General features: G+C 38.2%; 4 protein-coding genes across 4 annotated transcripts; 1 reads left to right on the forward strand and 3 right to left on the reverse strand.

The window, feature by feature from the left end:
- Positions 1-456: 456 nt before the first annotated feature.
- LOC113311686 (E3 ubiquitin-protein ligase SDIR1-like) lies at positions 457-1,230 on the reverse strand. The gene has a single exon (XM_026560490.1). It carries the CDS (start codon positions 1,228-1,230, stop codon positions 457-459), a length of 774 nt encoding a protein of 257 aa, XP_026416275.1.
- A 698-nt stretch (positions 1,231-1,928) lies between these two features.
- On the reverse strand, positions 1,929-2,645 carry LOC113311687 (UPF0481 protein At3g47200-like). Its single transcript, XM_026560491.1, has one exon. The coding sequence runs from the start codon at positions 2,643-2,645 to the stop codon at positions 1,929-1,931; it is 717 nt and encodes a 238-aa protein (XP_026416276.1).
- Positions 2,646-13,229: 10,584 nt separating this feature from the next.
- On the forward strand, positions 13,230-15,914 carry LOC113309585. The gene is made up of 3 exons (XM_026558033.1): positions 13,230-13,972; positions 14,081-14,233; positions 14,317-15,914. Exons 1-3 carry the CDS (start codon positions 13,631-13,633, stop codon positions 15,859-15,861), a joined length of 2,040 nt encoding a protein of 679 aa, XP_026413818.1. The 5' UTR covers positions 13,230-13,630; the 3' UTR covers positions 15,862-15,914.
- A 262-nt stretch (positions 15,915-16,176) lies between these two features.
- Positions 16,177-19,640, reverse strand: LOC113307580 (sporulation protein RMD1-like). Its single transcript, XM_026556021.1, has 7 exons — positions 19,159-19,640; positions 18,952-19,063; positions 18,198-18,357; positions 17,530-17,678; positions 17,290-17,441; positions 16,745-16,859; positions 16,177-16,625 (listed from the first exon to the last, which is right to left on the reverse strand). The coding sequence occupies exons 1-7, from the start codon at positions 19,494-19,496 to the stop codon at positions 16,485-16,487; spliced, it is 1,167 nt and encodes a 388-aa protein (XP_026411806.1). The 5' UTR covers positions 19,497-19,640; the 3' UTR covers positions 16,177-16,484.
- Positions 19,641-20,202: the final 562 nt, after the last annotated feature.

Here is a 20,202-nt window from a genome sequence, read left to right on the forward strand (position 1 = left end):
AAAAAAAAAAAAAAAAAGTAAAAACAATCCCATCATTTAATCGGCTTCACAGGTGAGTCGACACGGATCAAAATGATCGGATCATATGTCGCTGGTTGGACGTAAGGTTATAAAGAAACAAAATCAAAAGTCATGCCGTGTCAGATTAGGTCGTGGAGACTCCAATGTGGACTCCAAACAGGTGCCACACTGTCACCGGTTGGGGTCTTGTAAGTTTCAAAAGTTCCGCTCCATAATGGGAACTCGCTACTCCCTTCACTTTCCGCTCAATGATTTTGAAATGAAATTTGAAGTTTGGCCACGGTTTTGGTGTCTTTGGAATGAACTTTTTAGACTAGGGCAACTTGTGAAGAAACAAATAATTTTTCACATAGCAAATTAGGTTTGAATTCAACGTCTTTTTCTTCTTCTTTTCGAATCTAACTTGCCATTTACCAAATATAACTAAACATTTGGTCATTTAATCCCAGCTCTGAACTTGCACAAAGGGCATGTACCCTGTTTCCGAAGCCATGGGTCAACGCAATTAGCATGAAACTGATGCAAGCATGGCAACCGACGGACAATTTCTCCCACATCGACTTGCTCCAAGCAAACACTACATGTAAGTCCATCCTCTGTGCTTTTCACGATTACATCCGGCTTAACAGTGTCTGACTTTATTTGCTCAGGTTCAACGGGGGCAGGTTGTACCGTTGAACTTTCACCTTGCCGTCCAGCAATCTCGTACTGATGAACAGGAAGCGCATTTATTTCTTCCTCACTCAGGGATTCTGCGTACGAGCCATTAACAGAATCCAGAAATCGAAAAATTTCATAGTCGAAGTCATCGAATTCCCTTTCAAGACGCGCAAGTTGAAATCTGAGACCCTCTAAACGTCCTCTAGTTGCAAAAGCTATGGATGGTGGCATATGCAACCGAAACTCAGTATGTCCTAGCAAGCCACGAGCAGCGGAAACATGAGCCTGAAGTTGCTGGCAAGTTGCATACATCCTAAAACCTGTGGCCATCAAAAAGACCCCAAGAACAAGCCATAGGAATAAGTTATATGACATCTGATATGAATTTAGTATCATGAACAACAAAATAACTGTTACAAGAAAAGCCACTGAATTGGTGTTCACCGGCCGACCTGCAACATGAACACGCACTTGGCTTGGTTCAGGAATAAATCCCGGAAAACCGCTTTCTATATCTCCTGATCTTGTCCTGCGGAAAATGAAACTCATGGTTGTTTCGAATTTGTAAATAGCAAATTTCATACACCATTATCAAACATTTGTATGAAAACATATACTCGCTGGTGGATCCAAATCCAAATTATGGATTAGGAACTTTTCCTTGTATTAGAAAAATGAAGATTACTCGTAGTGTTGATTTTTTTCTTAAAGTGTTGTCATACTCCTATATTGTAGGAGGGTCTTCATAGAAAACATTAAATTACATAGGCGACAAACTTAACTCGGAAATAAGTGGCATGACATTGAATTTTAGATTATCTTAACGTAAACAACATAGAGGAACATCAAATAAAGGAGCATGGCAAACATTAAGCCAGGTGCTCCAGCTGCTACCACTGAGTATACTAGTGCCACCATCAGAACGAAGAATGTCATGTGATTAATGTAGTGCTTCATTTGGATGTCACACCTGCCAAAGCGAAACCTTGTGCCCCACTTATTAGCACTCCTCTCACAGAAAATATGCATCTGCTGCAGCATAGAGCAAGACTTTAAACATTCTTCGGGATTCAATTGTATGCGCTTCGTGAGGCGCTTCATCGCCAGCACAAGCTCCTCATCACTGCCGAAAGAATCGAATAAGACCCCTTGTGAGGCGCTTCATCGCCAGCACAAGCTCCTCATCACACGGACATCTTCAGAAGACTGGATAAGAGTTCCCAGGAGGCCCATGTATGAGCTAAATTCTACAGTAGGCTCCTCAGCTTGCTCGTAGATGGAAGTTTGAGGATTCCGTTTTCACTGATGAACTCGGTATCAGAGAAGGGCGCCTGCACAAATCTGGCTCCAGACTGGTAAAGCTCTGACGCACAACATATGCGTCTTTTCCCCTCCAGTGCATATTGTTCCATTGCTCCTTTCACATAATGCAGCACCTGATCAAAGCATGGGTCTGGGTACTTAATGACAGACATCATCTTGGATAAGAATCCGCGCCCCTCATGTTTCTCATTGTCGGGGAACCCAATCGACCACAACGTCGCAAGTACCATATATGGCAACTGATTGTTCTCCATAAACAAGTCTTGCATCACTAGATCATAGTTCAAGACGAAAACATGGCAACTAAACATGGGATCACTGTAATAATACGGAAACTTATCAGCAATATCCAAGAATTCAAGAATGAAGCATCCATCTAACATCATCATCTCAATGAATTTGTCATCATTATCGTGCCAAGCTGTCCGGTCTAGATATTTGTAGGAAGCCTTCATTTGATCCACATGCTTAATCAGTTTAGATGTGTAGCATTCGATGGGCTTGTTGGTTCGGTCTATGAAGTGAGAAAGTGCTATTCTTTTAAGAGCTTGCATTTGTTTCAGGTGACGTTTACCATTGTAGTAAGGACCAATGGAAACAACATTGGGTGGGGTATCTATGGCTATGCTCCAGGATCCCATGTTTATCAAACTTATGATTTCTCTTCTTCGACTTCGATTTCAAAATTTGGTATTGTTATCTTGGAGTGCGTCTGAGACGGTATATATCCTCGATCGCTAAAGGTATCGCCTCCGGCGTTGCCAAATTCAATCATATAAAGCATTGTATTAGGAAACCGTTTAAGTTCGGAATTAAGATCAGGGGCAGGCGGTCAGCCAATGTTAGGGGTCAGTCGAACAAAGATAGGGCTGGTTAATAGCCAAAGCGAGAGCTTAGTTAGTGGGCCAAGCAGGGACGAAGCCGCTTCTTAGGAAGGGGGTGCAAAAATAAAATTTTCCTACCTTATCCAAGTCGGAAACTTAGGAAACCTGTTTTGAGGCATACTGAATTTTTTTTGAGGCATACTCGTTCATTATTCCATCTAGGGTGGGTTTATAAGGGGTGTCTAAAGGTAGTGCAATTACCTATATATCCTTAAACAATTTAAATTACTATAGTGTCCTTATCCTCAAAAACCTAAAATCAAAATAACCTTTAAACTTAAACATCTTGGACTACAATTCAATCAAGCAAAAGAAACACGAATCGAAGTGAGCGATGTTGGAGTGCGAAATCCAAATCTCAATTGCTCTCAGATGTATTTTAGAATGTATTTGTAACAAACCCATCTTGTTTTTGATTGACTTTATTTTGTTTGATCGATAGTATATGATTTCAAAGATGAAATTAGGGTTTTCAGAAGATCAGTTCGGAATATCAATTTTGAGTCGAACCTAGTATATGAAAGAAACACTATGTTCGGCTAACGCGATTTTACTAGATTTTGTTCGAATCAGCCGAACCTAGCCTTGTTCTTGATTTTAAATTTTCAGAAGATCAGTTCGGCTGATCTTCGAATATCAATTTTGAGCCGAACCTAGTATATGATCTAGAGAAACACTATGTTCGGCTGATAAGACTTTGCCAGATTTTGTTCGAATCAGCCGAACCTAAATTTGTTAATTATAGAATGAAGTTCGGCTAACAAGTTATCAGCCGAACCGTTCATCTGGTCACTAGATGTGGGTTTAAAAAATTCAATTTTTGACAGATTCAACTTATAAAAAGGACATTAAACCTCGTATAGAAGTCTATCTCTGGTTTGAATCACACTTTTTGGTCACTTCTAATCACTAAAATCTCAAAACCCAAGTTTTTTTCACTTCTTCTTTTTCTTCCTCTCAAAAATCCCAACTCTCTCACATAAATTTGATTTCTCTACTAATTTACCACTAATAATGTAATTTTAAATCAATCCTTAAAATTCCTAATTAATCAAATCTAATCATAATCATTAATACTAATTATGTAAGGGTAGTTATGTCATTATCAAAAAGGGTGGATAAGGGGTGATGTTGGTTTTTATTTACTGACCTTATTTTGGCATTATTTACTATGCCTCAAAAAAATTCAGTATGCCTCAAAACAAGTTTCAAACTTAGAAGGCTCAAAAACCAAAATAACTACATTTCTCATGAAATGGGTGCAAAGATTAAGTGGGCTTGGGAACCATCTAGGCTAGCTACGCCCTTTCCAGCTGAGATATGATCTTAACCATTCAACCTAAATAGAATTCCAACTGCTCTTTATTAATCACCCTTCTTCGTTGATAGATTCAAGGACAAATATGCGTCTGTGGATGGTGAAATTTGGATATGGGGCAAAAGTGTCATTTCAAGAATATAAACAAAATTCAACTTTCACGTGAGAGATTAAGCCCTTGGTCCTCAAGGAAATCATAGCCACGATTTTTATTATACGTCTCCGCGAGATACTACTGGTCGTGATGCCATGACTCCTAGCGTACATCCTCGACGAGATACTGTTGGTCACGTAGGTTATGTAGAGCGTAAAACGTCCCCGACAGACTTATGAACCAGAACAACTACAATTTCAGCATGTTTTCGCGAGACGCAGCTGATTGTGATGCCATGATTCCTAGTATACATCCTCGACGAGATACTGCTGGTCATATAGGCTCTGTAGATGCGTAAAACTGTCCTTGTCGGACTTATGACGCAGAGCGGAGACATACATGTCTCCTGTAAGAACGACTCACCCTATTTGAGATCAAGGACTGATTCCTAATACATCATCGTGAGATACACTGGTCATGTCAACTATAGGCTCTGACTGGACTTACCGAGGCTTCTGAATAATTCCTATTACATCCCCGCGAGATACACTGACCACAGAGAGATTTAGATCCGTCAATAAAATCTTCATAGAGGTTTGGATCCGTCTGTAAACTCTCTGAGAGATTTACATCTCTCTGCAAAATCTCGGAGAGATTCACATCTATTCTCAAAATCTCGGAGAGATCACAAAATCTCAATCTCCCCGCAAAATCTCTGCAAAATCTCGGAGAGATTCACATCTCTCTGCAAAATCTCGGAGAGATTCACATCTATTCTCAAAATCTCGGAGAGATAGCAAAATCTCTGCAAAATCTCGGAGAGATTCACATCTCTCCACATAATCTCAAAGAGATTCACATCTCTTTTCAAAATCTCGGAGAGATCCACATATCTCCGCAAAATCTCAAACAGATTCACATCTCTTTTCAAAATCCCGGAGAGATTCACATCTCTCCGCAAAGTCTCGGTGAAATTTAAATATCACGGGACTCAGACAGAGCCGATTATTCCCCATAATAGGCACACTCCTTACCTAGGGCTCAAGCCTATTTCTTAGCCTCTCAAATACACTCACGACTACTAAATTGAGCCTGAAATTTACATGTCTATCCAAAAACGTGGATAAGCTCTCTTGAGTTCCGCCTGCTCAACAAAGGGACCCACAAGCATATGTGACCGGCCACAGATAGAGGGAGCTCAACCTCAACTCCTCTCACACTCTACACACGATTCCTAAGGCATTTCATGCCTTTTCACGTGACTCATCCTAGTCATTATCACAAGTCAAAGAATATCTCTCTATCTTGGCCAACTCGGCTAAAGTGAATATTTCTCTCTCAACACATCATCACAAATGCTGACTCAACTTCACAAAAATGGAGGTGATATCAATTGGGGTTTTGTTCTGCCATTCTACGACACGTGTGATAAAATCCCGGCCTATTTCTCACCGCATAAGAGAGTAAAGGCGGTGGAATAATGAGATAAACTCAACCTAGTTTATCTCTATTTATTCCTGAAGATACGGGAGAATTGCTCCGCACGACACGGCAAACAATCATTATCTTCATCGACTTGAGATTAGAGAATTCAGCTAACACAGAACTTTTCTCTCAACAACTCAGGGAAATTCTTATTCAAACCCTCTCTTCACCTGCTTCCTCCCACCAGACCGGCCCTAAGCCTCTTCCATGTGACTGAAGCAGCCTTTGAATGGTTGTTGTGCGTGGTTTAAGCGAAGACTGTTCGTGTTCAACCTCCCGTAACTCACTTTTAGAAACCCTAGAATCCCACTTCTAACCACTCTCATATTTTAGGTAACTACAACGGTGACGCTATCCTAGTGAACGACGTGCACATATATCCCTGTCCAGCTGTCTTCTAAACTTAATTTGAAGAAGTATTTTGATTTAAGACTAATTGCGAGCCCATTTTTTCTTCGTTACACCCCTAGCCCAGCTGGCTCAGTGGATAAGCAATTTTTGCACCCCCAACCTAGAAATATGGGCTCTGCCCTTGGGACGAATTCATCGACTTAACCTCCCTTCATGAGTTGGTTGGATATCCGTAACATCGGCTTTTTGGCCGGTCAAGTTGTTGTAGTTACGAACAATAATAACACGACATGACTTTTTCTTTTCTTTTTATCAGCAACAAAATACTACTTCTCTCTGACCTATCGATTATATTAAAGATCCATCAATTTTTCTATTTACTTGCTTATAGTAGCACCCTATGGAAAAATAATATTTCCAAAGAAATAGAAGTTGTCAAAGTTGTTATAAAAAATTAATTATTAGGGGATAAATTCATTGCTCACATCTAGTATATACAGATTGACATATGTGGTTACCAAATTCCACGAGAAGTTACCAGCACCAAGAAAAACCATTTCATTGATCATATGGATCTCATGGAAGAAAAACAGAGAGGAGAGAAAAAGAGTGAAAAATAGCGATTCCAAGGCGATTCTTCAACCACGTTAACTGAAGTCAAGATATAGAATTCTGGTGTGGTTTCCAATGAATCTTTATTAATTTCAGGAGAAAATATTTTTTCTCACATATTTCCGATGATCGGTGGTATTAAATGTAATCATTAATATTTAAATATGCATAAATCTAGTCATTTTACTTCTGAATATCAAGAAAATTCAAGTGCTTCTAATGAGATCTTTGAACATTCATTAACCAGTCTCTGATAGGTGGATCCTGCATTTTTCAGCCCAAAGGGAATTTTCCTGAACCAATATAGTCCATCATCTGTGATAAATGCAGTGTTCTCTTTGCCTTATGGATTCATTGGTATCTGATTGTATCCTGAATATCCATCCATGAAGGAGAGCCCGTCGTACCCTTGGACTGCTTCAACCGTTCTGTCTATGTCTAGCAGAGGGTAACTATCTTTGGGGTATGCTTTATTCAAGTTTGTGAAGTCTATACAGACTCTAACTTTAGAATTCTTCTTCATTACGGCTACAATATTTGATATCCAGTCTGGATATCTAAATTCTCTTATACGATCTTGGCTTCCAGCATTCTTTGAACGTCTGGATGGACTGCATTATACAGTTTATCTTTTATCTTTCTTTTCTTTTATTTCACTGGCTTGAAGTCTGGGCTAATTTTTAGTGAGTGGAATGAGACATTTGGGTCATTCCCTACCATATTTGACATTTTTCAAGCAAAAAGGTCTTCATTCTCCTTGAGGAATTGTTGCAGGCCCCTTTTTTCTTCAATTGTGAGATCCTTTCCTAGGTAGGTTATTTTAGATTCGTCCGCTAAACCCAGATTCACACTTCTAGTAGTTTAACTACTTCTTCTTTGAATTTTTTTTCTGGTAGGTTGGTCAGGTCATTCTGTGCTTTAGGGTTTACTGCTAGAGTTTGTTTGCTGTACCGTTGCTTTTCTGCCAGGTAATTAAGTTTTGATCCATCTTTTAATAGCTTTGAAATTTTTCCTGGAAGCTTTAATTGCTATCCTTTAGAAGCTTCATGTGGGTCCTCTTGTTGGATGACCGATAGAACAACTAACTCTGTTGACACAGCTTTGTTGTCTTTGAGCACGTATTTGCATTCCTTAGTCATCATGAACTTTAACTTCTGGTGATAAGTTGATGGCACAACTTTCACAGAGTGGATCCAGTTTCTTCCTAAGATAACATTGTATGGAGATCTGGTGCTGAGCTTCAGGAAAGCCACGTTTTTTTTGATCGGGCCAGCTTCAACTGTGAGAGTAATTTCTCCCAAGGTATAAGTCTTTGAACCGTTGAAGCCTATTATAGCTGAGCCGTTGGTTTTTAGGATACCATATCGTGTTAGCTTCATCTGCTTGTAGATATATGATGTCAAATGTGGACCCTTGGTCAATCCGGATTTTTCGATAGTCCCAGCCTTCTATGATAAGCTCTACCACTAGTGCGTCAGAATGTGGGAAGGTGACCCCAGCTAGGTATTTATTTGTGAACCTTATGTCATCTGGCGGTAAGAGCAATCATTCGCAGCTGGGATGTAGACCTGTGATATTTACTTCTTGGTATTTCCTTTTCTATCAGTGGTATCTTGCGGTAAGTATGTCTCGGCTTTTGGTGTTGTGTGTATCATGTTGATACACCCTTTAACTTGCATTGTTGGGGACTTCCCATTACTTCCTTATTATGAAAGTATGAACTCTGTCAGACGTCCTTCTCATGTCATGCTTTTAATGAACCTGATCAAGATTTTGCAGTTATTGGTGAGATGTTCATTTATCTCATGATAAAAACAGTATGATTTTCCTTTCCCGTCTGCCCTAGGAGATGGGAAAGGATACATTTTCTAGGAGTAGATCATTTGAAGTCTCAAGTCGATATTGGATATATCACAGTTAACCACATCAACCACAATCTTCGAGTCTAGATGAAAGCATACATTCTCTAGGAGTAGATCATTATCCCATCTTACTGCTTCCATTACAACTCTAAATTCTGCTTGATCAGCTCCCCACGAATGTGCTAAGTAGAAACACTTTGCTCATCTGAAAGTCCCTGCAAAATCACGAAGTATTAGACCGAGACCACCAGATTTAGTTAAATGATTAAAAGAACCAATGCAATTTAGAGTTAGAGTTCGGTCAGGTGCATGCGACCAGAAAATGTTGGTTATATTTGTCCTGTTAGTTAAACTGAAAGATCGAGTATTAATACTAAGTTGGTTTGTCATGTAATTCTGACAACTTATAATTATGGCTCGTGGAGAAAGAATACTCCCTTGAGAAAATTTCTCACATTTGTGAGTCCAAAGACGCCAAGCTACAATGGCTATGTTCACTAGCACAATCTCTGTGATAATATTTGCAAAGAGGTCATCAAACCAACAACAGACCCAGTTTGTTAGATTCATGGAAGGTAAGTTTTGAAGAACAATAGACCAAACCAAACATCCCTTGACAGAATGCATTCTAATAGAAGATGGGTAAGAGATTCCAGATGTGCAGAACAATGAGCGCAAGATACATCAGATAATGTATGCATTAACTTATCCCTTGTAGGTAGAATGTTCTCGATGCATTTCCATAAAAACTGTTTTACTCTTGGAAGTAAGTTAAGTCGCCAAAGCTTCTTATAAATGCTCTTCATTCTTGGACTGACTATAAAAGAACTGTTTTTCTCTGCGAACGTCTTCTTATAAGCCGACTTCATTGAAATTTTTTCATTTTTTTCTAATAACCAAATGAACATGTCTTCAAAAATATTTATGAATAGAGATATTCAGGATAGCTGTTGCAATAGAATGATCAAATAGTGATCGAATTAGTGGAATATTCCATGTGAGAGCGTCTGGTAAAAATGGTTTCCAAACATAGATGAATTGCTCAGGATTCACTGCATTTGGACCAGGAATAGGTGGACCATTTAAACTTTGTATCCACCTATGCTTCCATATAAGAATTGTTTTACCATCCCCTAAACACTAGCAGCTATTACTTTGAATGAAAGGTAATTCGGAGCTATGAATTTATTAGTAGAGATCACATTGGAGATTTTCTTATTGCTGAGTGTAGTGGTTTAGGTATAGCCTCTAACTTCATAGCTGAGATTGTTGTTGTTATCAGAGCCTTGGAGTAGGCTGTAAAGAACAACTGGAAGAAGGTAATCATTCAATCTGATTCAAGCTACTATTCAGATCTTCATCACTGAAAAACTTCCTTTATATTCTAGTCTAGGAGGAATATTATTTGCAGCAGTTGTATTAGTATTCATTATAGGCATGGATTCACGAAAATAAATTTTGCAGCTGATAGACTTGTAAAAAATGACGATGGGTTAGGAAGAAGGCTAAAATGTGAATATTTTGTCATGCCTAATTTTTGAGTCGTATAGAATGTCCTGATAAGACTTATTACAAATTTGCTTGATTTTATTATTGATTTTGGTTGTACTCTTCTTCCATATAGCTATTTTGCTTATAAATAATCTTTTATTCGGTGATTTAAAAAATTGTTTGCTTAGAAAAAAAATAAAGTATGTCGATCATAAAAAGAATTCACTAGTATCGGTGGAATTTGGTAACCCCTCACGACTACCTTGAAGGATATTTTCATATCTGTACCGCGGGTCCAAGAAATAGGCATGCACGGTGCGGTTATGTTCGGTTATATTTAAAACCGTTGGCGGAACCGTACATACAGCGGTTATGAGAATCAAAATTGTAACCGAACCGTTCCCTCTTCGGTGCGGTTTTAAACCGACATGAGTCTACTCGGTTACGGTGCGGTTGTCATCGGTTTATACCGATGGGAAAATTGTGAACAAAAAAAGAAGTACAAATAGTAGAACCATTAAAATGAAGTGATTTTCTTACATTACATTTAAGTGGTTTCCAAACACATTCAACAATTGAACCATTAAAAAGAAGAAACAAAGTTTTATCCAACAAACTTTGGAGAGAAAAACACCTAGTAAGTCAAATTAAGTGCCCTAATTCCACTGCAACCTTCAAGCTTCCATCCTCAAAAAATCATAACTAGTTAATTGATCACGATTCCCCTTAACATATCCACCATATCATACTATCTCTGAAAACTCTCTATCTCCCATCAACGTAACCATACCTTCTTTCTCTCTTCATATAATAACAGATCCATTTCCTGTAAAAGAATACAAACATAACATGATACTTCAAAAAAAAAAACAGAAAGAAAGAAAGAAATTTAGATCCAATCAATCTCTAATTTCCCTAATCAAAAAAAGCGGTGGTGCTGGTGATGGTGGTGTAGCATGCGGTGGTGCTGATGATGGTGGTGTAGGAGGCGGTTTTGCTATGATGCTGCAGGTGGTTGGTACACAAGAAAAAGAATCAATCAAAGAAGAAGAAAAAGGAGGAGTTGATGATTGGAGTGATGATCTTGATCTTATATGGTAGTCGTGACGGTAAGTAAAAGAAGGAAAAAAAAAAAAGAGAAAGAGAAAGAGGCAGGTTCTTTGAAGAACATAAGAAGAAGATAAAAGATAGTCGGAGAGAGTTGGTGAGCGAGTGTTAGTCTAGGGTTAGGTTAGTTGCTTATATACAATAAATGAAGGGTTAGGATTAAAATGATTTATAAAATCAATGATTATAGATCTATTCGGTTTTTCGGTGCGGTTAGTGTGCGGTTATGGGTAAAACCGTTGACCGAACCGTAGATTTAACGGTTATTAAAATGAAAACCGTGACCGACCGTTGGATCATCGGTTCGGTGCGGTTACGGTTCGATTATTGCGGTTACGGTGCGGTTAATGTGTAGTCCTACCAAGAAGTACATTACTTCAGTAGTGCACTTGCTAGTGGGCCTAAAATGCCTTCAAAATGCACAATTGTCCAGCCAGCTAATTATTATTAACCATTTTGAAAAGGTTAACCTTAATACCTTGTACTAAATCAAGATCTCCCATTTGTGATGTACTTGACCAATTTCTTCCTGTGACAAAAATCTTTATATGGCAATACGGAAGGACATTCCCCTCGGCAACTCCGAAATAAGCCGTCTAGGTAAAACGATGGCGTGCGACTCATTTCTGCCATCCACATAACATAGTGACCAACCACACTTTCAACGCGCCCCTTAAATGGACTGTGTCATCGACTTATATGATGAAGTCAATGATAATATAAAATTTTGTCAAAAACAAAATACAAATGCCAAAAAGAAACTGTCCAATTGAACGAATCAACAAACAAAAATGGTAACATAATCTTAGTGGTGTCCACAACAATTGTTTTTGCCATCCCACCACCATCATCAAAATATTAAACTATAAACCGAAAGATTATCAACATTTTAAACATAGGGAAGGGGGGATATGTGGCAACAAAAAGGTTGGTTGTGGAGGATTTAATAATTCCTCCATTCATATGATCTATCTGTGTATGTCAGGTACACCCTCCATGTTTATTCTAGTAAAAACCTGGGTGTAAAAGGTCCTCACCTAAATCACGCACTGAGGTCTGAGACTCTGAAGCAGTTACTATCGTTGCTTGTTTCGGGTATGTTAAAAACCTTCACTTATAAAATTTAAGGAATCAGGTGCGCTGGTACATCAAGAGAAGTTGTTTTTTGATTTCTGCAAGAAGCTAGTTTGGTGATAGAATTTTAATTTTTAAATATAAAATTTTTATAACTTATTTGGATACCAGAAGCGGAAGTGTTTCTGCTTCTGCAGAAGTAGAAGTCTTGCTAACTTCTGATTTTTTTGCTTCTAGAAATCAAAAAGCAACATCTGGAGTTACATCCAAACAAGGTTACTAACTTTTTTGTGAAATAAAAGTCTTTTTTGCTTCTCACTCATGGGATTTACTATTACGTCCAGCATTTAACTATCATCGATCTTTCAAAAGTAGAAATCATAAGTAAACATTCACTTCTAAGCTTTTATATTTTTAGAAATTAAAAAAATAACTTTTTAAACAGTATCCAAACATGCTTTTTAAAGTTTCTTTCTCTAAATTTTACAATTCTAAAACACGTAAGAAAATTCTAGATATTGTATAAGAAGTTATTTATTCCGAGTTAAAAAGTTGAAAATAGTAATATTTTTTGAAAACTAGAAAAATAAATAAATAAATTTGTAAAACATAAGAACTTAAATTCTGACTTCTGGAAAGTAATTTTCCTTTGACTAGGCGATTGCCATCCAAGTAGTGACTTCTTGCTAATTCCTTACTTCTATCTCTTTCTCTCGTCACTCATTGGGTGCGGCACACAATCTCCTCCAAAAATTTCAGCACGCAATCTCTAATAGAAACTCAGAGGAGTGACTTATCAAAAAATGTTGAATTTGCAACTAAAATCCAAATATTTCTAGATTAATCATTGCACATGTTCTCAGACCATTATACCGTCAGATGATTACCTACAAGGCTCTAAAAACTACCACTATTAGAAAGAATCTAAAAAGACGACTCTTTAAGTCTCAAAACTCTCTACCCTGTTTCATCTCTTTCAAGTCTTTACCAAAGATGGATTCAAGGGTTACTTACAGAGACAATTCGCAGGCAATTTCCTTAGGTGATGAACGAGTCAAATAGATCTCCTCAAAGGACAAGTTATGATGCCGTACAAACAATTGGTTTGCTTACATGTTTTGGAAGTTGACTTAGAAGCCTTCCTCCTCCCCATCCAGTTGTCAGTAGAATATATCCATGTCGAAATGACAGCAGAAATGAATCATCATTGTTTCGCTTATTCAAAAGTATAAAACATTAATCAAAACATTGGATCATCAACTTGCACATTCTTTTATCTCCATTTCTAAACCGAAGAAATTCCGAAGACGAAGCAGAATTCTAATCTGCAGAGAGAATTTTGTGAAAGATGAGTAATAGTAAGTGGAAGAAGATTTGGCCAATTCATGACAACACAAGGAGCGTTAAGGTCCAGCTTGTGATTCATGATTTGAAAACTTTGCAGATACCTTCTGGTTTGACAGAAGATATCAGTGCTGCTGAGAATTTGATTGTCAGGATAGAATGGAAAGGTTTGAAAAACGGAAGAGCTTTACTGCCCAAAGGAGCGCCGAAGAATTGCACGTCAAGGCAGGGGATCAAACCCGACGGCAGTGTCAACTGGGATGAAGGGTTTGACCATGACTGTAAGATTAAATTGATGGATGATTCCCAGAGTTTCAAAAGCTGGTTCATACACCTTGAGGTTCAAGTAAGTAGATGAACCCTGAATCTTTTTCATATTGATCTTCTTTTTTTCAGAAAACTTGATCGATATAAAACTAGTAATCCTGATTTTGAAACTTCAAATTTTCTCTAGGAAATGAATCAGAAAACGAATGCTTTAGCTTCGGTGCTCGCCAAAGCTGAGATTGATATAGCCGAATTTGTATCAGCAACTACGTCGAAGAGCACAATCAGTTTACCAGTCAACTGCACTTTCAGAGGCACTACAGCGGAAGCAACCTTGACGGTAAGTTTGAGATGATGAGCCATTTTGGTTCAGGAACAGTAGGTTAATCTTCTTATTAACCTTACAAATTTTTCGTACTCCAGATGGAACTCAATTTCTTTGACGTCCAAAGCAAAGGGAGCAATGGGTCAGTGTACCCACTAGCTTCATGCATGAGGCTTCCTCAACATCATCGGAAAACATCCAAAGACTTTGATGATCGTCCGGAGAAGAATGAAGCTAGCACGTCTACGTCTCCTCCTAAGCACTCAATTGATTCTTCTGCAATATCACAAGGCGAGGAGGAGCCTGCACTAGGTTACAGGAATCTGAATGCAACAAATATCCTCCTTGTAGACCTTGATAATACCAAGACTGAAAGCGTCAAAGAAGGTAAAAGGGAACAACTCCCAGCGGATCAGCAGATTAAAGCACCTCGTGCCAAACTGATCAGACGCCTTTCATGGAACAGAAAAAAACCGCTGAACTTCAGAAGCCTTAGTCATCCTAGAGACACCCCACTGCTGAACAAAAGCAATGGTGAGGGTGGAGGGGATGATATCGACAACGATCGACGCTACCAGTTGATACCCCCGGAACAAAATCCAGTTCAGGACAACACTACTAAAGTCAGCAACAATGCCTTCCAGGATTCTGAGTTTGCAGGCAGTGACCGGTTTGAGATTGGGGATTGGGAAGAAAAAAAATTGGTAAGCAGAGATGGAAAAATTGAACTAGTTACCAAGGTATTCCTTGCTTCCATTGACCAGCGGAGTGAAAAAGCTGCGGGCGAGAGTGCCTGTGCAGTTCTTGTTGCTGTGATTGCTTACTGGCTGCACCAAAATCCGAGAAACCTGCCACTCAAATGCGAGCTGGATAAATTGGTACGGGAAGGCTCTTCAGAATGGAGAAATCTCTGCGAGAAGGAGATTCACTGGAATACATTTGCAGACCGGCATTTTGACCTTGACACTGTGTTACAGGAAAAGATACGACCACTATCTGTGGTTACGGAGAAGTCGTATGTAGGTTTCTTCAAAGTCAGTGATAACGCTGAGCACCTGGAGTATATGCAAGGTGCTCTGTCTTTTGATGATATATGGGAGGAGCTCCAGAAAAATGAAGCAACTTCCGAAGAACAAGTTTACATATTGAGCTGGAACGACCACTTTTTTGTTCTGAAGGTAGAAGCTGAAACAATTTACATAATTGACACGCTAGGGGAGAGGCTATACGAGGGCTGTGACAAAGCCTACATTTTGATGTTCAATAAAGATAGTAGAATCTCAAGAATTTTGCCAAAAGAAAGCACCGGAAATACGAAAACAAAGGAAAAGGCGGAGACTAAGGCAAAATCGAAGGAAAAGGCAGAGACTAAGGCAAAATCAAAGGATAAGGCAGAGACTAATGTGAAATCAAAGGAAAAGGCAGAGGCTGATGCGGAGGCTGCTGGCAGACAAGTGGGCGACGAAACACCAAGAGAAATAATAAGTGAAGGAAAAGCTGCTTGCAAAGATTATATCAAGGAATTTCTAGCATCTCTTCCACTGAGAGAACTGCAAGAAGAAATTGAAAGAGGAGGGACGGTACAATCTTCACTACATCACAGGCTGCAAATTGACTGCCACTACACTGCTCCTTGCACTTAGATTTATATTTACACAATTTTAGTAACTTGAATGGGAAAAACATTTTTATGAAACTGCTGGAATTTTGGTTTTTTGATACCAACATAATAATCTATCACCTGCACTAATTATTTTTTGAAAGAAAACCTTCACTAAATTGTATTCTCATACTTAGCAGATCTGCTAAGATCATTATCGTCTCTTAGCAGTCAACCATTTACTAATCATCAGTAGTAAACCTATCAACATGTCTTTTACGGGAGTCAACTAGCAATACGTTCAAACCCTCTACGAAAACCATAATGCAACCCCAAAACGAAACACAACAGATCCTCATATCTGAAATCAATTCTATTAACAGCACTGTCTTTTCCACAGTTTCTTGGCATGTAAATGCCTATTTTTTCATATACAACTAGATTTCAATGAAGATGTTGAAAACTATCGTGTTTGGCTAAAATAGTTATTCTTCGCAAAGATTTATACACCATTAATCTTGAACAAAAAGAACAAAATCTCAGATCCATATCAAGATACCTTAGTTGTGTTCATGTTCGGCTGTTGTAAAAAGTGCCCAATTTGCTCTGACCATTAATGAGACAGCTCATGTTGCCTATCCGTCCCTGCTCCCAATGTTAAGAACACTAAAGCGAGGTTATAGCTGACCTGTGGGCTATGTCATATACTGAGATGAGAATCTCTGCTCCTATAAGTATAATGATAAGCCACTCCAGGAAATCTGATTTCCTATTCTGAAGAATTTCCTGTAAAAAGCGAATATTGTGCTGCAAGGAAGAAACATTACACATTAGTAAGAGAACCTTGATTCCAGTGATGAGTTCAGCCTTAAAAAACACTATAAATCAAAAAGATTATCGTAAAGAAATGCAAGAAAAACATGTACCTCGACAAACTTTAACTTAAAATCAAGGGTTTGAAATCTTTGAGTCAATTCAAATTCATCCCGAAGGTACTCCCATATTTGGGCATACTTAGCATCTTTCCAGGCAATGTCTGATCTGAAAATACCAGGAAATTAAAATTAGCTAAGGGCCACTCACAAAAGGCTGAGCTTGTATCGTAATTCCCAGTCGGCAGACCGAAGTAGCAGCATTTGCAGGAACAAGATCATATATAAAGATTCAGACCATCCTTTTCAGGGCAGAAACAGGTGTTAATTTCAAGCATAAAAGACACCACCATATCCTAAACACATAAATGGAGAGCAAGATCTTCTTATGGTCATTTTTAACCCGCTATGGTTTATGGAACAAAAGGCAGTTTTTTGCCGATGTGACGATGTCTGCAGAAACCCTCAAGTAAAAACATCCTTGAACTAGTTTGTGTGCATTATCAGCTGTTTCAAATGAAAGATGATAGATAACGTGGAAAAGTGACCCCCGTCCAAAAGTTTCATAATCTGTACTTGCTAGCTAAGCAATTGATTACCTCTCAAAAAGCCCAAGCTTAAGAATAACATCAGCAAGATTAGAATTCGCTTTCCCCACAAGTTGAAATAGCTTTTTTCTTTCCATGGTAAAGGTTCCTGTTTTCTCCATTCCACGATTAATGTCTGTAAATTCTGCAACCATCCCATCAACCTGAAAGAGATAATGGTCCATGGACCTGTAAGTGTGTTCTTCTTGCTGAAACAAAAAAAAGACTATTATACCCATTTGAAAGATATACCTGCCGGACATAGTAATCAAGAGCAATACTTTGCCCAAGAACGCTACCAATTGTACGAATCCCATCAATGTTTACGTACTGCAACATTATATAGTCTAACCCGCCTTCCATCCAAGTCTGCAAATTTGGGATCTCTCTCACCTCATATTCTAAAATTACACACACAGAGAGAAAAAAGGTCAGGTTAGTGACAATCCAGCATCCTACAAGTGTCATAGAAATCGCGAAGGCTGCCAACAACAAAGTAAAAATTCTTGCAGTATCAACAGCATGATAACACTTAGACCAATGTGACACATTATAACCAAATAATAGTAAAGAGCAGATCATATAAACACCGAAATCATCTGATAATAAGTAAATACCATTTGCACCATGCTAATTTCTGTGTGCACTGGTTCTTGCCAAAAATAAAATTATGGGGCAAACTCTGAAATTTATCAAATAAAAGATTTTAGGCAAAACGTGCTAATTCATGTTTGTTACCAGGATTTTGCAGTCATCACTACCGTCTATCTTATGCTTTAACAGAGCATTCAACATAATATCTTTTCAAGTAGTGTAGGACCAGGCTCTAAACTTTGAAAGTAAGACCAAAAAAACGAAGATATAAAAAAGCTGAGAGCAGGAACTTTATATTTGACTGAGCATTATAAAAAATATCTTACCATCTTTCCTCATTTCTGGAAGCAACCCTGAAGCATGTCTCTCTATGATTTTCAGATACCCATCAACGTCGCTATCTTTAATATTAAATAAAACAGCAGATCCATATTGAAAAACTACCATATAACAGTAATCGCTCCCACTTAAGCTAGCCTCCAAGTCCTGAAACAAGGAGTTTAAAAAGGACTTTGGAGTCAACATATGTTTTCACACATTCCGCTACTAAAAAATAAAAACATACATTCAATCGCTTAAGGGTGTGATATGGAACCAATAGTGTCACAAATTCGCGCATTGCAAGGTTTTCGGCATTGAGAAATATCCAGGTCATACCAAGTTTAACCAAGTCATACCAAGACTTTCAATCAGGAGAAGAGGGATTCAGAAACATTAAACATTAAAGATATGCTTCAAGCAATATCCAATACTTGGATTTACTTCACAATTCTAACAAGACCACTAAGGAATTGAGCTGATGACCTCTTAATATTTTACTTTTTGTGATACCAATAATGGCGCAAAGTAGGTACACCACATACATTTCAATGTTCCAGATTAGATTACACTTCTCAAGATCACTTAACCTTATGCTATTTGTATCCTACAATATACATGTCATATGACATTCAAATAGTAACTTAAACAGGATTCTACTTGGATTTTTAGGTATAACCCATGCACCAATGAAATGTGAACAGAGTTCGGTTACTGCGCACAATTAGGGCAGCCAAAACCAAATGTTGAGGAATAACTTACATGAGGATTTGAATTGGTATCCCCAAATCGAAGAACAGCATAGTTAGTCATTCTTGAAGTAGGCGGAATGTGATTAGCTTTATTCCAATCAATCAAACTTCTCAAATCAATACTGCAACCAATAAAACTCGTCTCAATTTTCCACAAAAATCACAAAACTATAAACATTAAAAATAGAAGGAAAAAAATGAATAGAAAAAATCAAACCTGGTAGATAGAAAAAAAGATCTAACAGGAATAGAAGCTCTAATTTCCTCAACAGTATCATACACAACCCCTGAAAACGAAGCTGAATCATTCAATTCAACTGGATTAGTCGAAGCAGAAGCAGCAGCAGAAGAAAACCCACGAATACTCACATCACCACTACCATTTCTATTAACAGAAACAAAGCCTAGATTCCGATTACTGAAAAATTGAGTTGTTGTTCTTGGACAAGAGAAACAACGAATTGTATTCTTAGGTATAATGAGACAAGGTTTTATAATAATAGATGGTGATGATTTGATTGTAAAAAGCTTCAGAGAATTACGAACTCCTAACATTTCTGCAACCCCACAGTGGAAGTTGTGGAACCAATTCTTCCTCTCCAAGTATAAATGAAATCCAAAGTTTCTCTTGAGGAATTAGGGTTTTAGGAATACCCTTTTCAGGGAAACTATGATTTCAGTACAGGACTACAGCCTGGGGCTTTGGTTGGTTATTTATCTTACGTTGTGGCTTGAGGGATTATGTACACATGTTGGGAGTAGGGACCAATTTTGGTCCCACAGAATGTTATAGGGCCATCTTTGGGATCATATTGTTCATTCTCTCCACCATCTCTTCCACGGCCTTTTCTTCTCCCCGTCATCTCCGTCGCTCCTTCTTCGATTATTCAGTTTGAAAATTAGGCATCGTGTATTTAGTTTGAAAATTTTATATATCCAAAACCGTAGGTTATTCTTCAAGTGATATATCGAAACCAGACTTCACATCGTAGGTTAATAGTGCTATACCGTATCTTTAGCTAAGTTTGCGTATAGTTTGAGTTTCAAACCGTAGGTCAATCCTCCGGTGAAAAATTGAAATGTAATTTCCCCAACGTAGGTTGTTAGTTCCATACCGTAGGTTTATCTGAGCTTGCATACGGTTTGAGGTTTGAGTTTCAAACCGTAGGCGAAGAAAATAAAACACAAATTTACAACAGTAGAGTATTAGTTTCAAACCGTAAGCTAATCTGTGTTTTCTTACGGTTGGAGTACCACAACA

The sequence above is a fragment of the Papaver somniferum genome, chromosome 9 (assembly GCF_003573695.1).
Source record: "Papaver somniferum cultivar HN1 chromosome 9, ASM357369v1, whole genome shotgun sequence".
In the NCBI taxonomy this organism is placed as follows: Eukaryota; Viridiplantae; Streptophyta; class Magnoliopsida; order Ranunculales; family Papaveraceae; genus Papaver; species Papaver somniferum.

What these genes read in the sequence shown, in the direction of transcription:
- LOC113311686 (XM_026560490.1), bottom strand. Translation starts at nt 1,230, where the DNA reads ATGAGTTTCATTTTCCGCAGGACAAGATCAGGAGATATAGAAAGCGGT.
- LOC113311687 (XM_026560491.1), bottom strand. Translation starts at nt 2,645, where the DNA reads ATGGGATCCTGGAGCATAGCCATAGATACCCCACCCAATGTTGTTTCC.
- LOC113309585 (XM_026558033.1), top strand. Translation starts at nt 13,631, where the DNA reads ATGAGTAATAGTAAGTGGAAGAAGATTTGGCCAATTCATGACAACACA. An exon ending in TCATACACCTTGAGGTTCAA is followed by an intron (nt 13,973 to 14,080) that starts GTAAGTAGATGA and finishes AATTTTCTCTAG; the next exon opens with GAAATGAATCAGAAAACGAA. An exon ending in CAGCGGAAGCAACCTTGACG is followed by an intron (nt 14,234 to 14,316) that starts GTAAGTTTGAGA and finishes TTCGTACTCCAG; the next exon opens with ATGGAACTCAATTTCTTTGA.
- LOC113307580 (XM_026556021.1), bottom strand. Translation starts at nt 19,496, where the DNA reads ATGTTAGGAGTTCGTAATTCTCTGAAGCTTTTTACAATCAAATCATCA. An exon ending in TCTTTTTTTCTATCTACCAG is followed by an intron (nt 19,064 to 19,158) that starts GTTTGATTTTTT and finishes TATTGGTTGCAG; the next exon opens with TATTGATTTGAGAAGTTTGA. An exon ending in TTAAGTTAAAGTTTGTCGAG is followed by an intron (nt 16,626 to 16,744) that starts GTACATGTTTTT and finishes TCTTCCTTGCAG; the next exon opens with CACAATATTCGCTTTTTACA.